General features: G+C 42.4%; 1 protein-coding gene across 1 annotated transcript in view; it reads left to right on the forward strand.

The window, feature by feature from the left end:
* Window positions 1-22,042, forward strand: part of VWC2 (von Willebrand factor C domain containing 2) — a 214,625-nt gene that overhangs the window by 18,344 nt on the left and 174,239 nt on the right. Inside the window, exon 2 of the mRNA XM_004389143.1 lies at window positions 21,021-21,150. Coding sequence (XP_004389200.1) covers window positions 21,021-21,150 — 130 coding nt within the window. The remainder of the gene's footprint in view (window positions 1-21,020; window positions 21,151-22,042) is intronic.

Raw genomic sequence — 22,042 nt, forward strand, 5'->3', positions numbered from 1 at the left:
ACCAGAGGCACCTTAGAAGACAGGCCTGGTGATCTGCTTCTGGAAGGTCACTGCCTTGAAAGCCCTGTGAAGCACTGTTCTACTCTGACACATGAGATCACCATGAGTCAGAAATGACTTGACAGCAACTAACAATAACAATGTGCCAGGAATATAGCTCCTTCTCTGGTAACATTCTGGTGCTGCTAATAGAGCCGTTGCCTTTCCTGGCTTGTGAAGAGCCTGTGGAGATCTGTGCAGCCTGAGGGATAAATTGTGCTTTCATGTTGACTGGGACTCTAGGTAACCTCCCGCTAGTACCCAAGTTCACCCCTGTGCTCCCAGAGGCCTCCAGAAAGCCAAGGAAACAAACTCAGCTTGCTCCGGGGCAACCATGAGGGATGACTGATGAAATTTAATCATCAGACCTTCAAGGACTGTTCTGTCCATATGCCTCAATGCAAAGCTAGATCCTTTCTGTGCAAGTGAGCAGTTTCTCTGTCATCCAAGCTTAAAAGCCCACAGAAAGAGACTTTAACTAAAGAAACCGCTGGCGGTGCCCTGTTCAACTTTCAGAATATTTTTGAAGAAGCCTAGCTTCAAGAAGAGGTGCAGGGCCAGAGGGGAGAGCTGGTAGGGCTGCTGTGCTCTGGCTTGGGCTGTGGTCCAGCACTTTCCCAGTAATTGGCAACTGAAGGAAGGTACTGAAGGAGGTTTAACAAGACAGCCAGACTGTGACTTCAGATGGCGTCCAGACGGATAGACCCATGGGTCCAATTTATATAGACAGGGAGTGTCAGCCCTGTGCCTGGAGCAGGGCCAGCTTTGGGCAAAAGGCAAACTGCCTCATACTTGTGGTCATCTGCATCACTTCCTGCTTAAGGTGTTATTACTGCAATCCCAGATCAGTGACATGGAGAATGCTTAACATGAGCAGCGTGATTTCCTTGTTGTGTTTTGTTCTGGTGTGTGTACATAGGGGTGCATGAGGGTGTGTGTGCATGCATGTGTGTGTGTTAGAAAAAGGTATATATGTTGGTTTTAGTGCTTTAAGATTCTCTCTAGTTTACAACAGTCCTCACCATTCCCTATTACTGCACCTGGTTCACCTCCTCATTTTCATACTTGGCTGGTCCCTGAAAGAATTTTAATTTGTGATCCCTGAGAGAACCGATCCCCATGCCACACCTGCCTTGAAAAAAAACCTGCTCTTTGCAAGACATTTGGTTTCCCTCATTTATATATTAAGTAAAAACTAAGGTCTGTGTTTCCTTCTTCCTAGGGATCATTTAATCCTTCACTCTAATCCCAAAACAAAATGGGTTTTGATCTTCCTGTTTTTTAAGAAGAAGAGGGGTTTAGCATTGAACAAAATTTGCCAGCGGGTCTTCTTTCCTCCCATTCTGCCCCAGCTAAGGTTGTCCTGCCCAGTGGGCCTCCTGCCCATCCTCCTGAGACTCCAGCAAAGTATGTATTAATGCAACCCCACCGAAATCTTAACATCACCCACACTTCCAGGGTGTGAGGGAAGAGGCCGCTCCCTGCCTTGGGCCCAGTGCCCCGTGTGCAGCCCTGCTGTGGTGCCTACAGTCCAGTGGCCCCTCAGTTCCTCCCTGGCTCCTCCTTTCCCTTATGCACTGCTGTTTCCAGTAGGCAGGAGTGTCCAGGTCTGGGGTCAGGACTTACCTGAGCACACGTCTGCCTTCACAGGTGGCCAGCTCAGTTTTTGCTGTGTCCCTCCTACGGTGTAAGTTATCAGGTCAGTGAACTTCTAGAATGTTCATCAGGTCTGGATCTTCAGCCCAGAAGAAGGCAGCCTTCCTCCTGTTCATCTCAGCTGTTCAGGTGTTTGCCACCAGATGAAATATGCCATGTAAACACTGCTAGCGGTTTTCCCCTCAGGACTGACCTAGCAAGTTCCTGGATGATCTGTTTAATCTGAGAGAATTATTCAGCAGAGGATTTGAAGACTTCAGTAGATGAAGGGATTTGTCTTGAGGGAAACCTTAAAGAAGGAAAGTTACTCTTTAGTGCCTGAGAAGAAAGCTTTGTTCACGTTGGGTTGTCAGACTGGTGTGTTGTGTGGTACGTGGAGTTGTTTTCTTCCTGCGACTCAGAAGCTGACAGCTTCTGGGGACAGTTCTTAATTAAGTTCCTTTGTGTGGAAATCCGTTCTCTGACAGAGAATGGAAAGACAATTTTTAAAAAGTTCCTTTCCTAATGGCACAGGAAGCAAGGGCTTTCTGTTGCTTACATGGCTCACTGCTTGTCTTGGAGGTTGGAAGGCAGTTCTTTGGATCATTAGGATCGGAAGGAAGTGAGCATGGGAGGGTGTCTTAGTCATCTATGCTGCTACAACAGACATACCACAAGTGGATGGCTTTAACAAAGAGAAATTTATTCTCTCGCAGTCTAGGAGGCTAGAAGTCTGAATTCAGGGTGCCAGCTCCAGGGGAAAGCTTTCTTTCTCTGTCAGCTCTAGAGGAAGGTCCTTGTCATCACTCTTTCCCTGGTCGAGGAGCTTCTCAGTACAGGAACCCCGGGTCCAAAGGATGTTCTCTTCTCCTGGTTCTTGTTTCTTGGTGGTAATGAGGTCCCCAAGTCTCTGTTCTCCTCCCTTTGATATCTCAAAAGAGATTGATTTAAGACTCAGCCTAATCTTGTAGATTGAATGCTGCCTCGTTAACATAATTGCCATGAATCCCACCTCATTAATATCGTAGAGGTAGGATTTACAACACAGGAAAATTATATCAGATGACAAAATGGTGGACAGTCACACAATACTGGCAATCACGGGCTAGCCAAGTTGACATACGTTTTTGAGGGACACAATTCAGTCCATAGCAGAGGGGCACACAGGGCGTCTGGAGTCTTTCTGGCTGTGCCCTGATTGAAGAAGGAAGATCAGGCAGCATGGGCACCGCCAGAACTCAGGAGCAGGGGCTCAGGCTGGGGTGTCAGTGCTGGACTCTGCTGTGTTTGAAGTTAGGAGACTGAGCCTTGAGAGGCCCTGGGCTGGTTTTATCGGGCAGGTTCCAGTAAGGTACCTGAAGAGGATTGAGAAAAGATTTTGTTAGAAGGGACTGTTGAAAAGAAAGGTGATAAGGAGAGGCTAACCAGCTAAGCAGTGCTACTCAAGATCTCAGGACACATGCTGAATTGACTACTTCCGAGTAAAGATATTGGAAACCCTGATGGCATAGTGGTTAAGTGCTTCAGCTGCTAACCAGAAGGTCAGCAGTTTGAATCCACCAGGCACTCCTTGGAAACTGTGGGGCAGTTCTACTCTGTCCTATAGGGTCACTATAGGAATCGTCTCGATGGTATTGGGTTTTTGGTTTAAGATATTATGTCAGTGATCTGGTAGTGATCTGCCTCTCACTTGCTGGGTAGGTTCTTGACAATTCACCAGACCTGCAGGTGTGTCTTTAAATCAAAACACCAATTGCCTTCCAGTGGACCCTGACTCATGGTGACCCCATGTGTGTCAGAGTAGACTTGTGCTCCATAGGGTTTTCCATGGCTGATTTTTCGGAAGGAGATCACCAGGCCTTTCTCCTGAGGCACCTCTGGGTAAACTGGAACCTCCAACCTTATGGTTAGCAGCCAGCCGAGCATGTTTGCACCACTTGGGGACTCCAGGTGTGTCTTTACCATTATAAAAAAGGGGAGTCAGAAGACATCCCTCCCCAGCTCCGGGTTACCAGTAGCAATTAAACTTGGTGTCTAAATAGAAGTGGCTCTTTAGGGTTTTTGTTCAAGTGGTTTATGCTAACAAGTGTGACAGGGCACAGCGAACACATTTTTGAAATAGAGGTTGAGCAGCTGGAAAGACACTTTCGCCATCTGGTGACAAAACTAGGAAAATGACTTTGGGAGGCTGCTTGTCGTCCAGGCCAAGCGGTGAGATTGCTTTCTGTGTAGGGTGATTTTAGTTCGTGCCTCTGGCAACTTGTTCCTTAATTTGAGGAGATAAGCATAATCAAGTAACAGGGTCAAAATCCATACAACAAAATGCAGATGTACAAAAACTGAGATGACTTTATTTTTAGAATATTTCTTTTAGTTCCATATCTCGTTGTATCTGCTCCTGGATGGAAACATTCTTCTTATCAATTTGAGGTTTCTAAGTGTCTGTTGGAGTCCTTGGGTGGTACGAATGATGAACACACTTGGCTGCTAAGTGGAAGGTTGGCAGTTCAAGTCCACCCAGAGGTGCCTCAGAAGAAAGGCTTGGCGGTCTACTTCTGAAAAATCGGTCATTGCAAACCCTATGGAGAACAGTTCTACTCTGACACACAGAGTTAACTGCATGACAATTGTTTTTTTTTCTTTTTTTCTTTTTATATGTCTTTTGGTTATTCCAGTCTTTCAGAATCTCAGGAGTCTCATCACTTTACAGTAATTAATCAGCGTTTCAGGATTTCTTGCCCTCTCAATAGAGCCCACCACCATTTTTTATTCTTCCTAATAAGGCTCCCATGTGGTGGGGGGAAGAACTTACATATCTTCGCGGCAGTGGGAAGTGCATCTTGTCCTCCTGACACCTCATGGTGCTTGCTGTGTCCCCATGGTAGAACTGGGTGCACTCTGCAGGGTGCTGTATTGGCACCTGTGTTGTGACTGTGGGCATCTTTGCAGCCCCTGGTGTTGACTGCACTCTGCAACCACCCAGTCCAACCCTGGGCCTCTCAGGGCCTCTGCTTTCCCCACCTGGGGAGGAAGGTACAGGGCCTGGGAAGCCCACTAGATCACGCTTCTCCTCTGTCAAGACAGCTCCATACTCCCACGCCCAGGGGGCCCTGAACCACATCACTAATGCAGGATTTCTCTCAGGGGCCTGCAGGATCTCCAGAATCCACCCAGGGAAGCTGACTGATCCAACTTGAAGTTCTCCAACTCCCCAAAACCTGTCAGGATATTTCTAAGTGCCCCCTCCACCGCCCTGGGTTAACTCAAACCAGGACCCTGGCGTTTGACCTCTTGCCCTGGCCTTTACCCCACCCTCAGGCCCTTTTTCCCCAAACCAAAAGACATTTTGCCTTCCTTCGTGGCAAGAAATTCTCTCAGTCAAGTTTTCATTCTTCTACTCTTCCCTTGAGCCTTGCTACTTTGACTTTTGTTACGTAAAAATACAACTCATTAAGTACTGAAAACAATCACGTGCTCTCGTGAAAGCTTAACCCTTGCAATCATTGAAATCTCTGTGGTGAGCAGTTATTACATCGTTAACAATATTACTACATTTTGTTTATGCATTCACCAGTTGATGCACATTTGGGTTATCTCCACCTTTTGGCTATTGTGAATAATGCTACTACAAACATTTTGTGTACAAGTCTTTTTGTTTGATCACCTTTTTTCAGTTATTTTGGGTATACACCCAGAAGTGGAATTGGTGGGTCCGTATGAGCCAGCATCTACTCCACGGCAACAGGGTTTTTTTATGCTTAATTTGGAGCCCTGGTGCCACAGTGGTTAAACTTTTGGCTCTTAACCAAAAGCTCGGCAGTTCAAATCCACCAGCTTCTCCTTGGAAACCCTATGGGGCAGTTCTACTCTGTCCTCTATGGTCGCTGTGAGTCAGGACGACAACAGGTTTGGTTTCTGTTTTTTTCTTTTTTCTTTTTTTGGTATGCTTAATTTGGGCAGTTCTCCTTTATTCCGTAGGGTCTCTGTGACTCACAGTCAACTCAGTGGCAATGGGTTTTGGTTCATTCTTAATTTAGGAGCCCTGGTGGCACAGTGCTTAAAGCATTTCGCCAATAACTAAAAGATTGACAGTTTGAACCCACCAGCCGCCTCACAGGAGAAAGATGTGGCAGTCTGCTTCCATAAAAGATTTATGGCTTTGGAAATCCTATGGGAAAGTTCTGCCCTGTCCTGTAGGGTTGCTGTGAGTTGGAATCAACTTGATGGCAATTGATTTGGTTTGAATTTTTGGTTATGCTTAATTTATTGAGGAGCTGCTAAATTATTTTCCACAGCGTCTGTACTGTTTTACATTCCCACCAGTAATGTACAAGAGTTCCAGTTTCTTGACATCCTTGCCCACACTTGTTTTCCTTTTTTTTTTTTTTATTATAGCCATCTTTTTTAAAAATTTTTATTATAGCCATCCTAGTATGTTTAAGCACTCGGCTGCTAACCACAAGGTCGATGGTTTGAAGCCATCAGCCACCTCACGGGAGAAAGTTGTGGCAGTCTGCTTCTGTAAAGATTACAGCCTTGGAAACCCTATGGGGCAGTTCTACTCTGTCCTGAATGGTCGCTATGAGTTGGAATTGACTTGACGGCACGGGTTTGATTTTTTTGGTATGTCTGAAGTTGTATCAAACTGTGATTTTGATTTGCATTTCTCTAATGACTGTCCTGTAGGGTTGCTATGAGTCGGAATCGACTCAACAGCAACAGGTTTGGTTTTTTTTTTTGTTTTAAATGACTAATGATGTTGATGTTGAGCATTTTTTCATGTGCTTGTTGGCCTTTTGTATATGTTCTTTGGAGAAATGTTGATTCAAACTCTGCTCATTTTAAAAACTGAGTTTTTTGTCTTTTTGTTGTTCAGTTGTACGAGTTCTTTACATATTCTGAATATTAAATCCTTACCAGATATATGATTTGCAAATATTTTCTCTCATTCTGTGGGTGTCTTTTCACTTTCTTGATAGTGTCCTTTGATGCATGAAAGTTTAATTTTGGTAAAATCTAATTTACCTTTTTTTTGTTCTTGTTGCTTTTACTTTCGGTGTTATATCTAAGAAACCATTGCTAAACCCGAGGTCATGAAGATTTGCCTCTGTATTTTCTAAAAGTTTTTTAGTTTGAACTTTTGTATTTAGATCTTGGATCCATTTTGAGTTAATTTTTGTGTATGATGTGAGGTAAGGGCCAGCTTTATCCTTTTGCATGTGGATATCCAGCTGTCCAGCAGCAGTTGTTGAAAAGACTGTTCTTTCTCTATTGAATAATCTGGGGACCTTTGCCCAAAAATAAACTGACCACAGATCTATAGGTTTATTTCTGGAAGTTAGAAACTCTTGAAATCAGAAAGTGTGAGTATTCCAACTTTGTTCTTCCTTTTCCAGTTTGCTTTGTCTGTTTGGGCACCCGTGTAATTCCGTATGTGTTTTAGGATCAGCTTTTCCATTTGTGCAAAAAGCTATTTTTTGGATTTTGATAGGAATTGTGTTGAATCTGTAGATCGCTTTGGGGAGTCTTGCTATCCTAACAATATTGAGTCTTCCAATTAATTTACATGGGATGTCTTTTCATTTATTTAGGTCCTCTTAAATTTCTTTCACCTGTTTTGTAGCTAACAGTCTTGTATTACTTTGGTTACAGTTATTTCTAAATATTTTATTATTTTTGATCCTATTGCAAATGGAATTGTTTTCTTAATTTCATTTTTGGATTATTCATTCATTGCTAGTGTATAAACATATAACTTATTTTTGTTTGTTGGTCCTATATCCTGCAACTTTATTGAATTCATTTATTAGCACTAATATTTTTTGTGGATTAATTAGAATTTTCTATATGTAAGATAATGTCATCTCTGAATACAGATTGCTTTATTTCTTTTCAATATAGATGCCTTTTATTTCTGTTTCTTGCCTAATTTCTCTGGAGAAAACTTCCAGCAACATGTTGAATAGAAGTTGGCAAAAATGGGTATCCTTGTCTTGTTCCTGAACTTGAGAGGAAAACTTTCCGTCTTTCACCATTGAGTATGATTTTAGTTGTGGGGGTTTCATAAATGTCCTTTACCATGTTGATGTAGTTACCTTCTGTTTCTTGTTTGTTGAATGTTTTTCTCACGAAAGGGTGTTGGATTTTGTCAAATGCTTTTTGTGCATCAATTGAGATAACCATGTGGGTTTTTTTTTCCTTCATTCTGTGATGTTGTGTATTATATTGACTCATTCTAGTATGTTTAACAACTATTGCTTTCCTTGGATAAGTTCTATTTGGTAATGATGTATAATCTTTTTAGCATGCTGCTGGTTTTGCTTTGCTAGTATTTTGTTGAGAATTTTGTATTTATATTCATAAGGGATATTGGTCTGTAGTTTTATTTTCTTGTGATGTCTTTATATGGCTTCGGTATCAGAGTAATACTGGCCTCCTAGAATGGGTTAGGAAATAGTCCCTTCCTATTCTATTTTGGAAGAGTTTGAGAAGGCTTAGTGGTAATTCTTTATTAAATAGTTGCTGGAATTCATTGGTGAAGCCATTTGGTCCTGGGATTTTTTTGAGGAATGAGGTTTTTGATTACTGATTTAGTACTTCTGCTTGTTATAGGTCTGTTCAGATTTTCTAATTCTTCTTAAGTCAATTTGGGAAGTTTATATGTTTCTAGGAATTTGTTCATTTCATCTAAGTTGTCTAATTTGCTGGCATACAGTTGTTTATAACATTCTCTCATGCTCCTTTTTATTTCTGTAGGGTCATACTTATGTCCCCACTTTCATTTCTGATTTTAATAATTGAAGTCTACTCCCTTTTTTTGTTTGGTCGATGTAACTAATGGTTGGTAACCAACTTTTTGTTTTGTTGATTCTTTTTGTATTTTGTTATTGATTTTTGTTTTCTATTTTATTTATCTCTGCTCTAATCTTTCTGTAAGCTTTAGGTTTAGTTTGCTCCTTTCTGGTAGCTTAGGGCTTAGATTGCTCTTCTTTTCTATTTCCTCAGATTGTTTGGTTATAGATTCTGTATCTTTCTTCTTTTTAAGTTTAGTGTTCACAGCTATAAATTTCCTTCTGAGCACTGCTTTCACTTTATTCAACAGGTTTTGGTATGTTATATTTTCATTTTCATTCACATTAAGTATTTTCTAAATTCCTTTATGATTTCTTCTTTGACCTATTGGTTTTTTAAAGTGCATTGCTTAATTTCCATATATTTTTAAATTTTCCAATTTTTTTTTTCTGTTATCGATTTCTACTTTTATTCCACTATGGTCAGAAAAGATACTTTGCATTATTTCCGTCTTCATAAATTTATTGAGACTTGCTTTGTGGCCTAACATATGGTCTATTCCAGAGAATGCTCGATGTGTTCTTGAGGAGAATGTGTACTCCGGAGTTGTTGGGTGGAGTATCTGTCTATCTGTCTGTCTATCTATTAAATCTAGTCAGTGTTGTTCAGTTCTTCTTTTCTTTTATCTCCTGTCTTCTTGTTCTATCCACTATTGAAAGTGCTATGTTGAAGTCTCTATTACTGTAGAACTGTGTATTTATCTCTTCATTTCTGTCCAATTTGGCTTCATATATATGGGGGCTCTGTTGTTAAGTTTGTTTACAATTTTTTTTAATCTAATTGACAGATTGATGGCTTTGTTGCTTCTCCTTGTGGGTTATAGCTGTTTGTTGGTACAGTGACTTTTCTGACTAAAATACTGTACACTAAAGTAATAGTCACTGAGTTCTCAGTTCGATTAGCTTAGTGTTTAGCTAGTACAGAGATGTCTAGAAACTCCTCGAGCAAAAATACATACATGCATACATACTCTCCTGGTTTTTACAGTTTATCTGTGTTGGGAACTCCTTCGATCCTTAACCAGGCCTTTTATAAGTTAGCCTTAGCCTTCAGTTCTTCCTTGTGCAGAGCCTAAAAGTTAGCCAGAGATTAGCGCTTAGGGTCTTCTCAGGTCTTTTCTGAGCATTTTTCCAACTGCTAACTGAAAAGCTGGAAGTTCAAACCCACCCAGTGGCTCCACGGGAAAATTACTTGAGGATCTGCTTCTGTAAAGATTAGCATTTTTTTTGTTTGTTTGCAAATAATGTGCCTGCATAAATAACACGCCCACATGTGTAATGCATGGAAATTAAGAAATTAAGTAAAACAGTTCTGGCATATAGCACACCTGTGCACATACCACAAATGTCTCATGACATTTCCAGAAGTGAATTTTGGCCTCATTCACCCGTCCTCCCATATAACAGGTAAATCATATCATTCTGTTCATTTTCTTTCTTTCGGTTAATTTTCTGTAATCGTCTGCTTATGTGTATAAAAATAATCTGAATATGTTACTTTTGATCATAATTGTGTAATAAATGTATAAGCCGTGATCAAGAAGTGATAGATCAAGTTTGGTAGTCCCTCAGTAATCGAAAAATAAACAATAAAAACTGCTTTTGTTTCTGTTAATTTAGGTCGGTAATTGTATTTCCTCAACAATTGAATGTGAAAACATTATCAGATCATCAGTTCAAAAGTGACAGAAGAGCATCTGCAAGCAGCTCTGAGATACTTCGATGATGATAGTGATGAGGGATCTGACTTTTAAGGCTTCCAGGAGATGGATGATGAAGATAATGAATGAATAAATCAAAATGGCCTACTTTAACATGAAAATACAGTTTCTTCTGGAGAGTTTTATTTATTGAATTCAAAGACTGACTATCCAAAATTATATTTCAGTTTAAGATTTATGAAAGAATAGAATATAAAACAACATCTTGTTCTTTTAGTTTTAAGCCTAGGATCATTTCTTACTTACTAATTTGTAGTTCTTCATGCATTCATACCTTTTGGTTTCAACATGGTGTCCCATTGCACCATTTATAAGAATGACAATGATATTTTATCAGGAAATTACAAAGGTTAAATTTGTATGTCACTTTTAATCTACTGCTAAATAATTTTAGCTTAAATTTCAAGTAATATAAAATCATTACCTACCTTAAGTGAAGTTCCCATGTGATCAGAAATAGAAATCGAAGTCAGCAACACGTAAAAAAAAGTTGCCATAGTGTGCTTACGAAAATAACATGCGGGGCGTGTGCTGTTGGCAAAAATGTATGACACGTGCTATTTGTGTAAAAATACAGTACAGCCAGAAAACCCTGTAGGGTAGGTCTGCTCTATCAAATGGGGTTGCTATAAATTGGAATTGACTCAGTGGCACCCTGCAATGACAAAAACAACAACAAATCTCCCTAACAGACTGAACATTAGAGGTTAGTGACTTGTATATTTCTTTATATTGCTCCTTAAGAGTACAGAATTCTGTATATAAAAAAGCTTATTGAACTGGTTGATGGAAGGATGGATGGGTTGATGATGGGACCTGGGAAAGCTGCTCCTAGTATTGTTGCCCCAAGTCTCATGTGTAAATTAATCCCTATATGAATGAGTCCGTATCTCCCATATTTGGAATTGAAAAATAATTTGTTGATTCTGTAAGCAAGAGAATATAAGTCTTCAGTTATTCAATATAAATCTTTAGCTATTTAAAGAAAATATTGACAAAAAGAGTATAGCAGAGAACTGGAACATGTTAATAGAGAGTGGTGTGACGTGTATATGGCTCTACTTTCAGAACTAGGTTGTTTCAAATCTTGAAATTCTGCTTTCTGATCTGAGGCTGTGCATTTAGCTATTCAGTTTCCATGCACACCTTTACACGCTTTTGGGCTCCTTCTTTAAAGTCACTGATATGAAGTTTATATCATTTTAGTATCTGTATTCAGCACCCATCTGTCAGTTTGTTGCACTGTGGTGGCTTGTGTGTTGCTTTCAAACTGGAAGCTATACCGTCTGTATTTCAAATGCCTGCAGGGCCATCCATGACTGATAGGTTTCAGCAGAGCTTCCAGATGAAGACAGACTAGGAAGAAAGGACTGGCAATGTACTTTTGAAAATTAACAGTGAAAATCCTGTGGATCACAACAGAATATTGTCCAATATAGTGTTGGGTGTGATAGTTAAGGTTATGTGTTAACTTGGCTAGGCCGTGATTCTTAGTGGTTTGGCAGATATTATGTAATCGTCTTCCATTTTGTGATCTGATGTGAGCAGCCAGTTAACTGAAAGGGGAATTTCCTTGGGGGTGTGTAGCCTGCATCCAGTATATATGGATGTTCTGGCAAAGCTCGCTCTCTCTTGATCCTGCATCCAACTTGTCATCCTCTGACCTCTAGTTCTTGGGACATGAGCAACCTGCCACTTGACCTGTAGATTTGGGGATTATTATTTTTTTCTTGAGGGAATAGAAAGGCGCCTTTATTTCGTTGTGTAAGGAAGGGAGACAGTTGGGATTACTGCCACCAAGACTGCTCCTCAAGAGCAAGGGGAAGTTTACTTTTAAGAGGTTTACAAGTAGAAAGTTCATACAAGTTACATCAGCAACATTCTTAATCATACTATGCAGGCACAGTGGGGTTTACATATAACTTCATGCATCACCAGGGTTTTAATGTAAAGTTACAGGGCATGCCAAGCAAAGGAACCAGGATTCTAATGCAAAGTTATGGGGCAGGCCAGGCAAGCTGCTTGAGGCAGTGGAATTTTTTGTAGCCTCGGGACCTCTGTTTTATGCCCTCTTTTTTTTTTGGACAATGGTAATTCAGGACCAGTGTCCGTTCTGAACTAGCCTGATTTGGAATTGTTTGGCGTGTTCTCAGGGAGGGGGCAAATATTGGACATAGGCTTGAATAGTTGGCGTTTTTAACCAGGACATGGAGGTGGACATACATTGTACACAACAGCAGGAGCATATACCTGTTATCATTATTAACGCTATAAAAACAACCCCGTGAGCCAGCAGCCTTCCATCTTACCTGCTGATTTTGGGTTCATCTGCCCCTGCAACCACGTGAGTCAGGACAAGCCTCCAGTCTGATGCCTGACCCATGGATTTGGGACTTGCCAGCCTCCACAACTGCATGAGCCATTTTCTTGAAATAAATCTCTACGTATACATTTATATATACACTTCACTGGTTTTGCTTCTCCAGAGAACTCTGTCATCGTTGTTGTTAGGTGCCATGGAGTCGGTTTTGATTCATAGCAACCCTATGTACAACAGAAGATAACACTGCCCAGTCCTGTGCCATCCTCACATTTGTTGTTATATTTGAGCCCATTATCGCAGCCACTATGTCAATCCCCTCATTGAGGGTCTTCCTCTTTCTCGCTGACTGTCTACCTTACCAAAAGTGATGTCTTTCTCCAAGGACTGGTTCCTCCTGATAACATGTCCAAAGTACATGAGATGAAGTTTCACCATCCTCGCTTTGAAGGATCATTGTGGCTGTGTTTCTTCCAAGACAGATTTTTTCTTTCTTCTGGCAGTGCATAGTATAGTCCATGCTGGGTATAGTGCTAGATATCGTGCAGGAAACCCTGGGTGGTGCAAACATTTAACACATTCAGCTGCTGATCAAAAGGTTGGCAGTACCAGTCCACCCAGAGGCACCTCGGAAGGAAGACCTGGTGATCTACTTTTGAAAAATCAGCCACTGACATCCTTATAGTGTGCAGTTCTACTCTGACACAGATGAGGTCGCCATGAGTCCGAATAGACTCCATGGCAACTGCTTTTTTTTAATAGTGCAGGAAGGTAGTATAGGATCAGGCAGCTTTGTTCTGTTGTACATAAGGTCACCATGAGTCAGAGTCGACTTTAAAGCAACTAAAAACAATTACCACCACCACCAGTGTCTTTATCGTCTCTTCCATTTGTGGATTAAATGTGTAATCTAAATCTTGATCCTTCTCAGTACAGAGATTGGTACTTACCTCTTCTTTTCTCAGGCGTAGGTTTCCCATCCTTGAATAGCCCTTCATGAAGTGTTGCGCAATCTTCCATGAAGCAAAGCTGTAGATTGTAGTTTTCATTTTTATTTTATTTTTTTTGTAATGTGCTGTGCGGGTGAATTTTAGTTCTTGTGCGTTTTTGACTATTTCTATCTTGATTCAGTCCATGTTAATTGAGCTCGTTCAGTATGTTGCCCTAGTCCAGTCACTGTGACTAAGACGGGGCTCTCGCTTTTGAGTTGCACTGAATCTTGTTGGTCCCCTACTCTGCACAGGGTGTGATTTAGGGTTGTCAGTGATGGAGACTGTGCTCCAGGCCAGTGTGCCTGGAAGGCTTCAAGGGGCCCTGGGACTTTAATGATATGTAAGGAAGGAAGCAGTTGGGAGAAGTAGACAGGAAGGCAGAGGGCAGTCCAGATGGCAGTGTTTCTCTTTGTTTTCATGCTAGTCTCATTTTGATACATTGCAAAATCAAACAGTTTGGGGGCTAGAAATATAAAAGGAACATCTCAGCTGATGGAAGAACAGAGAAATAAGGAGAAGAGTTATTTTATGATGAGTGATTTTAGCTGAAAAAATTTTATGCTGAAGTTGATTAACTCATAACTTCTCTGAGCTTAAATTAATCTCATCTATGAAAACATTGCGATTACTTGTGAAACTGTTCTGAGATTTTCATACCTTCTGTTTATCTGTTCTTGAGTAAGCCTCTGCATTCTGCCTGGAATTGCTCCCTAGCCACCAAAAGCCAGAGAATTTTGCAGCCGTGGGATTTCAGGTAACTGCTTCAGCAGGTGACAGTAAAAACCTCTAGGTGGAAGATAATGGTGGTCACTATTCCAGTGACAGAATTGTTTATACATGTATCTCTTATGTCTCACTCATGCCAAGGACTTTTCTGGCAGCATAGAACAGGAGGTAGTGTTTAAACTGGATTTGAGAAAGTAGGAAAAGGCCATTATCTTAGTTATCTAGTGCTGCTATAACAGAAATACCACAAGTAGATTGTGTTAACAAACAGAAATTTATTCTCTCACAGTTTAGGAGGCTAGAAGTATGAATTCTGGGTGTCAGCTCCAGGGGAAGATTTTCTTTCTCTGTTGGCTCTGGGAGAAGGTCCTTATTATCAATCTTCCCCTGGTCTAGAAGCTTCCCAGCACAGGGACCCCAGGTCCAAAGGACATGCTCTGTTCCTGGGTCTTATTGCTTGGTGGTAATGAGGTCCCTCTTCTCTCTGTTCAATTGTTTTATATCTCTAAAGAGATTGACTCAAGATACAACCTAATCCTGCAGATTGAGTCCTGCCTCATTAACATAACTGCCTCTAATCCTGCCTCGTTAACATCATAGAGGTTAGGATTTACAACACATATGATAATCACATCAGATCACAAAATGATGGACAACCACACAATGCTTGGAATCATGGCCTAGCCAAGTTGACACACATTTTTGGAGGACACAATTCAATCCGTAACAGCCATCATGCTTGGTAAAATAGAGGGTCAGTAAAAAAGTGGAAGACCCTCAGCAAGATAGATTGACACAGTGGCTGCAACAATAGCCTCAAAGATACCATATATGAAGATGGAGCAGGACCAGGCAGTATTTCGTTCTGTTGTACATAGGGTCACTCTGAGTCGGAACCGACTGGACAGCACCTACCAACAACAGAGTTTCCTAAGTACAGGTGCATCCAGGTAGATAGTGAAGGAATGCTGCTGTGCAGAGAGTTGAGACCATGAGGAGGTATCTGAAAAAGACATTCTGCAGGCCACAGTAAAAAGAGATCTGAGTTATAAATGAGAGTGAGATTCAAATTCAGCCTGCTTCTACAATATTTCCTCTTTCAGAACCTGGTCCTTCTCCTGTCTATTATAGTCACAGTTCAGACATTAAACACAGCAAAACTTAGATGCCTAATTCTACCTGAGTTTATTAGTATAAAATGTATGAGTTAGAATATAAAGTTCTTTATATTATACTCATATGCAAGTGCTAATCTCAACCTCTCTGCCTCTTAGCACTCTCTAGATCTTTAATTTATACCCAAGACACTTGATTTAAGCAGTGCCCTTCTTCATATAAGCCTTATTTTACTTTTAATAATAGTTTCAAACATGTTAATTATACTGCCCATTTCTACTTAATTGTTTAGAAATAGATTCAATGTTTATTTTACAGTTCTTATCTATGTATGTGTAATATGGGCATGTCTGTAATTGCTAAGCATTATAAGAATCTACCTGATTATGAATAATGTCTACATTAATTATTGAGTTAATGTCTTTACTTAGCCATCGATACCTCTCCTATACGTGTTGTAGTCATAGTTGTATCACTGAAAAAAAAAGATATGCCCAAACGTGTCTGTTCTTCACTGTTTTGTTTTAAGTTTGAGGGTGTATTTCTTAGATCCATGTTAAAGTCCACTACCCATCTGTCAGTTTGTCATACCATGGTGCCTTGTGTGTTGCTGTGATGCTGATATTTCAAATATTGGCAGGGTCACCCATGGTGGACAGGTTTCAGCGGAGCTTCCAGACTAAGACAGAAAGAAAGGCCGGCGATCTACTTCCGAAAATTAGCCAGTGAAACCGTATGAATCACAATAGAATAGTGTCCAAAATAGAGCTGGAAAATGAGCCCTCTAGGTTGGAAGACACTCAGAATATACAGTGGCCCCAGCAAGGGACTGGAGCCTGCTGGTGATCATGAAGATGGCACAGGACCAGGAAACGTTTTGTTCTGTTATACATAAGGTTACCATGAGTTGGAGCCAACTTGACAGCAACTAACAACAACAACAACAACATGTTAGAGAGTTATTGTTTGTATGACAGAGTCATTATGGTAACTCAGAAGAAAATGTAACTGATTGAGAAAGAACCACAATCAGCTTAGCGAGCATGCCTCTGGGATCAGGTCCGGTCCTTGTCCCTTTGTTGATCTCCTTTACAACCTCAACTATCATCCATATTCTCACTTTCCTAAAAGATGGCAAAAGTGGTACTCATCTCTCTGGCCTCAGGACCCGAATGAATGAAGAATCAAACACAGAGATTTCCTTTATTCTTACTTCCAGTTCTAAGAAACCATGTTCTTTTTTTATCCAAGCACTAAAACACTACAAGATTGCTTGTACAGTCGTGAGTTTGACCTCCAACCTTCTCCACCAGGTAAGAATTATAGCTACACAATGGCTGCATACACCTGTCAAGTATGAATGCCAGGAAGTGGGCCCAGCATATAGTACTTGCCTTGAGAACGATTCCCTTTCTCAAGTGCCCAAATGTTTTTCTAGGATACGCTGCTAAATTATATCTATGTGAAGGTTGGATTTGTAACTGGAAGATTATAAAGAATGGTATTTCTGTCATAAGGTGTTCTACACAAAATGTAGGTTGCTCTTTGCTAACAATAAGTACTATTGTTTTACAGTTAGGTTACCCCTAAGTTTCTTTTGGGGAAGGGATAAGTTTCGAAGAGGATAAAGGTTGTCTCATCCAATAGGAAACAAGTATCATGGAAGTTCATGCTCTTGGTTGGAGATGCAGCAATGCCCTTGCACATGCTTGTTGTTAGTTTTTGCAAAACCTACAGGGCTGGCAGGAGGCTGTTGGGTCCTAGTGATGCCAGAATGGCTTGAGTTGGTAGGTGAGGAATCTTCAGCTTTGTGGTTGCTCAGACATGGCAGTTAGGATTAGTGTAGCGACTTGGAATCCAATCAGGCAGACAGACCTTCCTCTTGAGTCCTAGACAATGGAGCCAGATGATTGTACTGCTGACCATTTGGGTAGGGTTCCATCCACATGCAGGGATTGGTGAAACGACCCAGAACACCAAATTGGCCCTAAAGACTGGCAACCCGAGCTCTGTGTAGAACCTGTAGCTTCTAGGTCTGCTCCTTGGCACCCTCTCCATTTCAGACAGTGGAAGGCCCTCGCATTCCTGTCCTGGTCTGAGGACATGGTGCTGGTCTGAGCTGGAAGCTGCTCTCATTTCTATATGGACACACCCACCCATCAGTGCTGTTCCCTGAGGTCATGGGGGAAGAGCCCTGTGCTTGACTCCTGGGTGCAGAGGGAGTGTGGGGCTGGGTACTGTGAGAATAGCTGACCTGAACCAGCCCGTGTCTAGGGCCTGGTCTCCATCAGACTCCTCTGGAGGACTTGCAACTTGGGGTTTAATGCCGATTCATCCTGGTGAATCTGTGAAGCTGAGCCACATAGTTGCATCTTCCTCAGCTAGCTGCTGAGCTCTCATGGGCAAGTATTTCGTTTTTAATTTGGCAATGTTTACTACACTGTATGAGTGTAGTGTGAGACATAGGTACAAGATAAGGTGACGACTTTAAGGAGGGAGGGTGACCAGCTCTGCAGATGTTAGTACCAAAGATGACTTCCCAGAGAGGAAGCATTGGAGCTGGATATAAAATAAGTAGGAGTTTACCAGTGAGTCTTTCTAGGTAGACAGGACAGCATGGATGAGGCCTAGAAAAACAAATGCATGGTCAGCTCAGGGGTTTATATGACTGAGCTTTGCTGTCTAGGATCTGGCATTATTTTTATCCATTGTGTTGAGGCAGGCCTGGTGGTTAGTTGCATGAGATTGGTTAGTGGTCCAGGCCAGACATCCAGGGAGTGACCAGCGGGCCCAGCAGGTGGTCCGACCAGAGCATCTGAGATGTGAGGCCATTGGTTGTTAACTGGGGCATGGGTGCAAGGGGTGGGATTGGGACCACTCCCAGCCCTGGGACTGGGTCAACTAGGAGCATCAGCATGGTGAAGGCAGAGTTCTTCTGTGTGACCTGGGTCCTGCAAGGGGGCCTTGGAACCTTGTTATCAGGTGGGAAGCCCTGACTTAGAACAATTGGGATTGTGGCCAGCATGAGGGCTCTTGCTCAGGTACCACTAACAGGGAACATGCTGGTATCTAAGGGAACTGGCAGTGCTTTGCCACTTGCTGTCACCAGCCTAGCTTTGGCTGGGAACTAGGGCAGGGCTGGGCCTAAGATAAGAGTGACTAGGAACCAGCATGGGGCACTGGTGGAGGCAGAAGTAGGTGGCAGGAGGTGAGGCCTGAGAGGGACATACTCATGGTGCTCCTGCCTCTAAGTATCAGCTCAGAGTTTTGAAAAGTGAACAGATCTCCAGAAAGTCAGATCAGGATTTCCAAATATGTAGTGACAGTAGAACTCACAATCAGATTCTGGATAAGGTTGAACCTTCAAGAAAATAGCAAGCCAGCCTGTGTGCATTTGTTTTGAGCAGAGCTCTGTGGCAGGGAGAGTGAAATTGGAGATCCAGCGAGAGTAAGACGTGTGCTGTTTCCAGGTCAGTGATCTCTTCCCCATTTGCCAGGATCCTGTCCCTCATGCACAGAAGAGCTGCTGAGGTTGACGCAGGGCCAGCTGCCTCGGTGCCTGACACCTTCTTAATTGTGCAGTCTCCGCGTCTTGCTCTGTGGTCTTGCTGCTTTCCTGGAGCCCTACCTGGGGCATGGCATAGGACTCAGTTCTCTCCTTCTTCCAAATTCCTAAACCCAAATGGTGTTTTCTACTCCCTCACCCTGGAGTACAGCCTGAGTGGGGGGTGGGTGCTACACTGCACCGTTTTCTCAAGGACAGGCACTAGTAACTGGCCATCTCACTCTTCTTTGCTGTACTTCCCTTTAGATGGGATGATGTGTATCTTATCTGCAGCAGGGAGCCTGGCTCGCCATCATGTAATCCACACCATCTGTTCTTTATGGCTTACGCCCAGAGTCCTTCTGGTTGAAGGCTTTTGAAGTGCAATAAACCATGTCTCTTGAAACTCAAGGTTTCCGCTTTTAAAACTCAGAAACCTTTTCTCATCCTGCTTGCTAGATGAATCTACCCTTGAGGCAAGGATGCTGTAGGCTGAATGGGGCGGGGTGGGGGGGATGGGTAGGAGGTCAGAAGTAAGCAGGAGAACAACGACAAAGAGAAACACTGGTCTTTGACGCTAAAGAGCCTGTTGTGCCAAAACTGCTTCTCAAAAACATGCTGATCAATTTTTGTTGTAAAACTGATGTTAACTTCTAAGGCAAACTGGGTCAAGATTTTGTTCTGGGCTACTCCAGAGTTTGATAAAGTTTCCTTTCTTTTCTTCTTTGCCCAGTGCGCGTGCACGCGTGCACGTACGCATACATGCCTAAGACCTGACTCCAGGCAGGTCAGCTTTGTTCCAGTGCCTGAGAATTATATTCGTTTAAATAGAGATTGAACTTTTGCTTCATGAAATAACTAGGCCATTCAGTGGAGATTTTACTGTTATTTTCTTTACATTAAGGAAGCAGCTGTGAGTGTGGTCTGTGTCCCTTACGAATGATGTTTGAATCACGAATGTGGACTGGAAAGTCACCCCAACCTCCCTGCCCTTGTGGAAGCAGGAGATTTAGCTTGACAACACCCCCCACCTCCCATTCCCATTGTCTTTTAAGTGCGTATCCCAATTCAGTTCCTACTTCTGGTGGCTGGGTCTGCATGCTGCCTAGTCCTGGGTTGGCCTAGATGAGAAATCTCCCATTGGGGGTTTCTAGGAAGTATTCCATCCACACCAAGCCCTACCTGAGTTACTGTGGCAGGATTCAATTGGCAGTGCACAGCCTTTCCAGAGCAGAACGGATATTATGCTTGGTTTAAATGGCCCCAATGGTAGATCTTGGGCCAATGGGTGAAAAGCACAGAGAGGCAGATTGAAGCCCACTATACAGAAGAACATCATACCACTAGACAATGGAAGGGAGTGGCACACCATGGGTTCTGGAGTCAGGAAGCCCAGTGGGAATAGTAGTTCTGCTTCTTAGGAATGGCCAGCCCACGGAAAGTTGCCTAACCCCTCTGAGTCACAGTTTCCTCATCAGTTAACACGGACAATAATTTCAGTAGCTATTTTTTAGAGTTGCTGTGAGAATTAAATGAGATCATGTCCGTGCAGCTCCTGGCAGTGTGCCTGGCCCTGAGAATAGTCTGCATTTCTCCTCCCTTCACCCTTTCCCTTCCTTTCCTGTTCTGCCATTTTCGTAACTGGAAACATGGGCACTGATCCTCGATAGGTTGGGCGGCTACTTGGCAAGGCTGTGGAAGAGGGGTTTGTTTAGGCGATGAGTGGTTGGGCAATAATTCAGTGGTGATGTATTAACTTTAAAAAAAAATTAAAAAAATAAACGAAGAACTTTTCTTCAAAAGAAAGCTTAAAGCCCAACATGTAGACCGCTAAAGAACAGAGCTGCTCTGGGTAGTGTTGAGTGGGAGGGTAGCGAAGCCCTCCTGTGTGTTTATACCTGAAAGGAATCTGCTCAGCACCCAGGGCTCCCGTGTCTACACTTGAAAAACCACTGCACTGGAATATTTTTTAACATCCCTAAAACACTTCACAGGAAGTCTGGGGGAGGAGAAACATGCGTGTGTCTGGTAAGGACGGCTCGAGGAATGACCTGACTGGATGGGCTTGTGTTTCAGGTGTCTCCCTGTGAGCGGTGTCGCTGTGAAGCCAGCGGCGAAGTGCTGTGCACAGTGTCCGCGTGTCCTCAGACAGAGTGTGTGGACCCCGTGTACGAGCCCGACCAGTGCTGCCCGATCTGCAAAAACGGTATGTGAGACGCTGTCTGATGTGAGTGTGCCTCACACACAGTATGCCCATGAGTTCTCCGCTCTGCTTCCCAGTAGATGAAATACTTGCAAATATGCGAGTTTAAATATGTGTACACACAGGCTCACATACACATATATGTAATCTTGAGGCCACAGGGAGTTGTTCCGCGGTGAGGCATTCTCTCTGTTATTAGTTACAGAAGTTTGAAGTTCTTTAGGGGAGAAATTCAATTTCCACCGTCCAGGAGAGTCACTTATTTTAATGTAACTTTGTTTGTACTTGCAAAGCAGTTTCTCACTTTCCAAGACAAATCAAACATGCTGGTTGGGCTCATTTACTTCTCATTACTAAGCGAATTAAACTTGGAGGATAATTGAATATTTTTCATAAGCAAATTAGGCAGGAAGAGAGCCTCCTTTTATTCTCAGCGAGAGTGGTGGTGGATCAGAAGCCTGTCTGCATTATGAAAAGGAGATGGCAGGATGTCCTTGATCATAATTTATACAGGGGGAGTGTTTTGTCATCCTGGATGAAGAGAATTACTTCATACCTAAGGACTGGGAGCCATTCTGGGCACACACTTTTAAGGTATTCTGCCTGGGCTTAAGAATTATTACTTGAGAGGTGTTTGAAAAACTATTTGAGTGTAGTTTGGAAGACTGGACTCAGAAGACACCGCCACAATTGTCAGGTATTGGAGATTCTTTCCTGGCAAGAGGGATTGGGCTTTTTCTTTCTTGTCTGAAGGCATGAATCTAGGACTTATCAGTGGTCTGAAACAATTCTAGTAGCTGTGGTCTGAGCATCTCCGGGGGGGACTTCCCTGTTGGTGAAGCATTTCACGTACCCTGCTGTTAACCACAAGTTTGGTGGCTCGAGCCCACCCAGA

The sequence above is a fragment of the Trichechus manatus genome, unplaced genomic scaffold, assembly GCF_000243295.1.
Source record: "Trichechus manatus latirostris isolate Lorelei unplaced genomic scaffold, TriManLat1.0 scaffold00235, whole genome shotgun sequence".
Classification (NCBI taxonomy): Eukaryota; Metazoa; Chordata; class Mammalia; order Sirenia; family Trichechidae; genus Trichechus; species Trichechus manatus.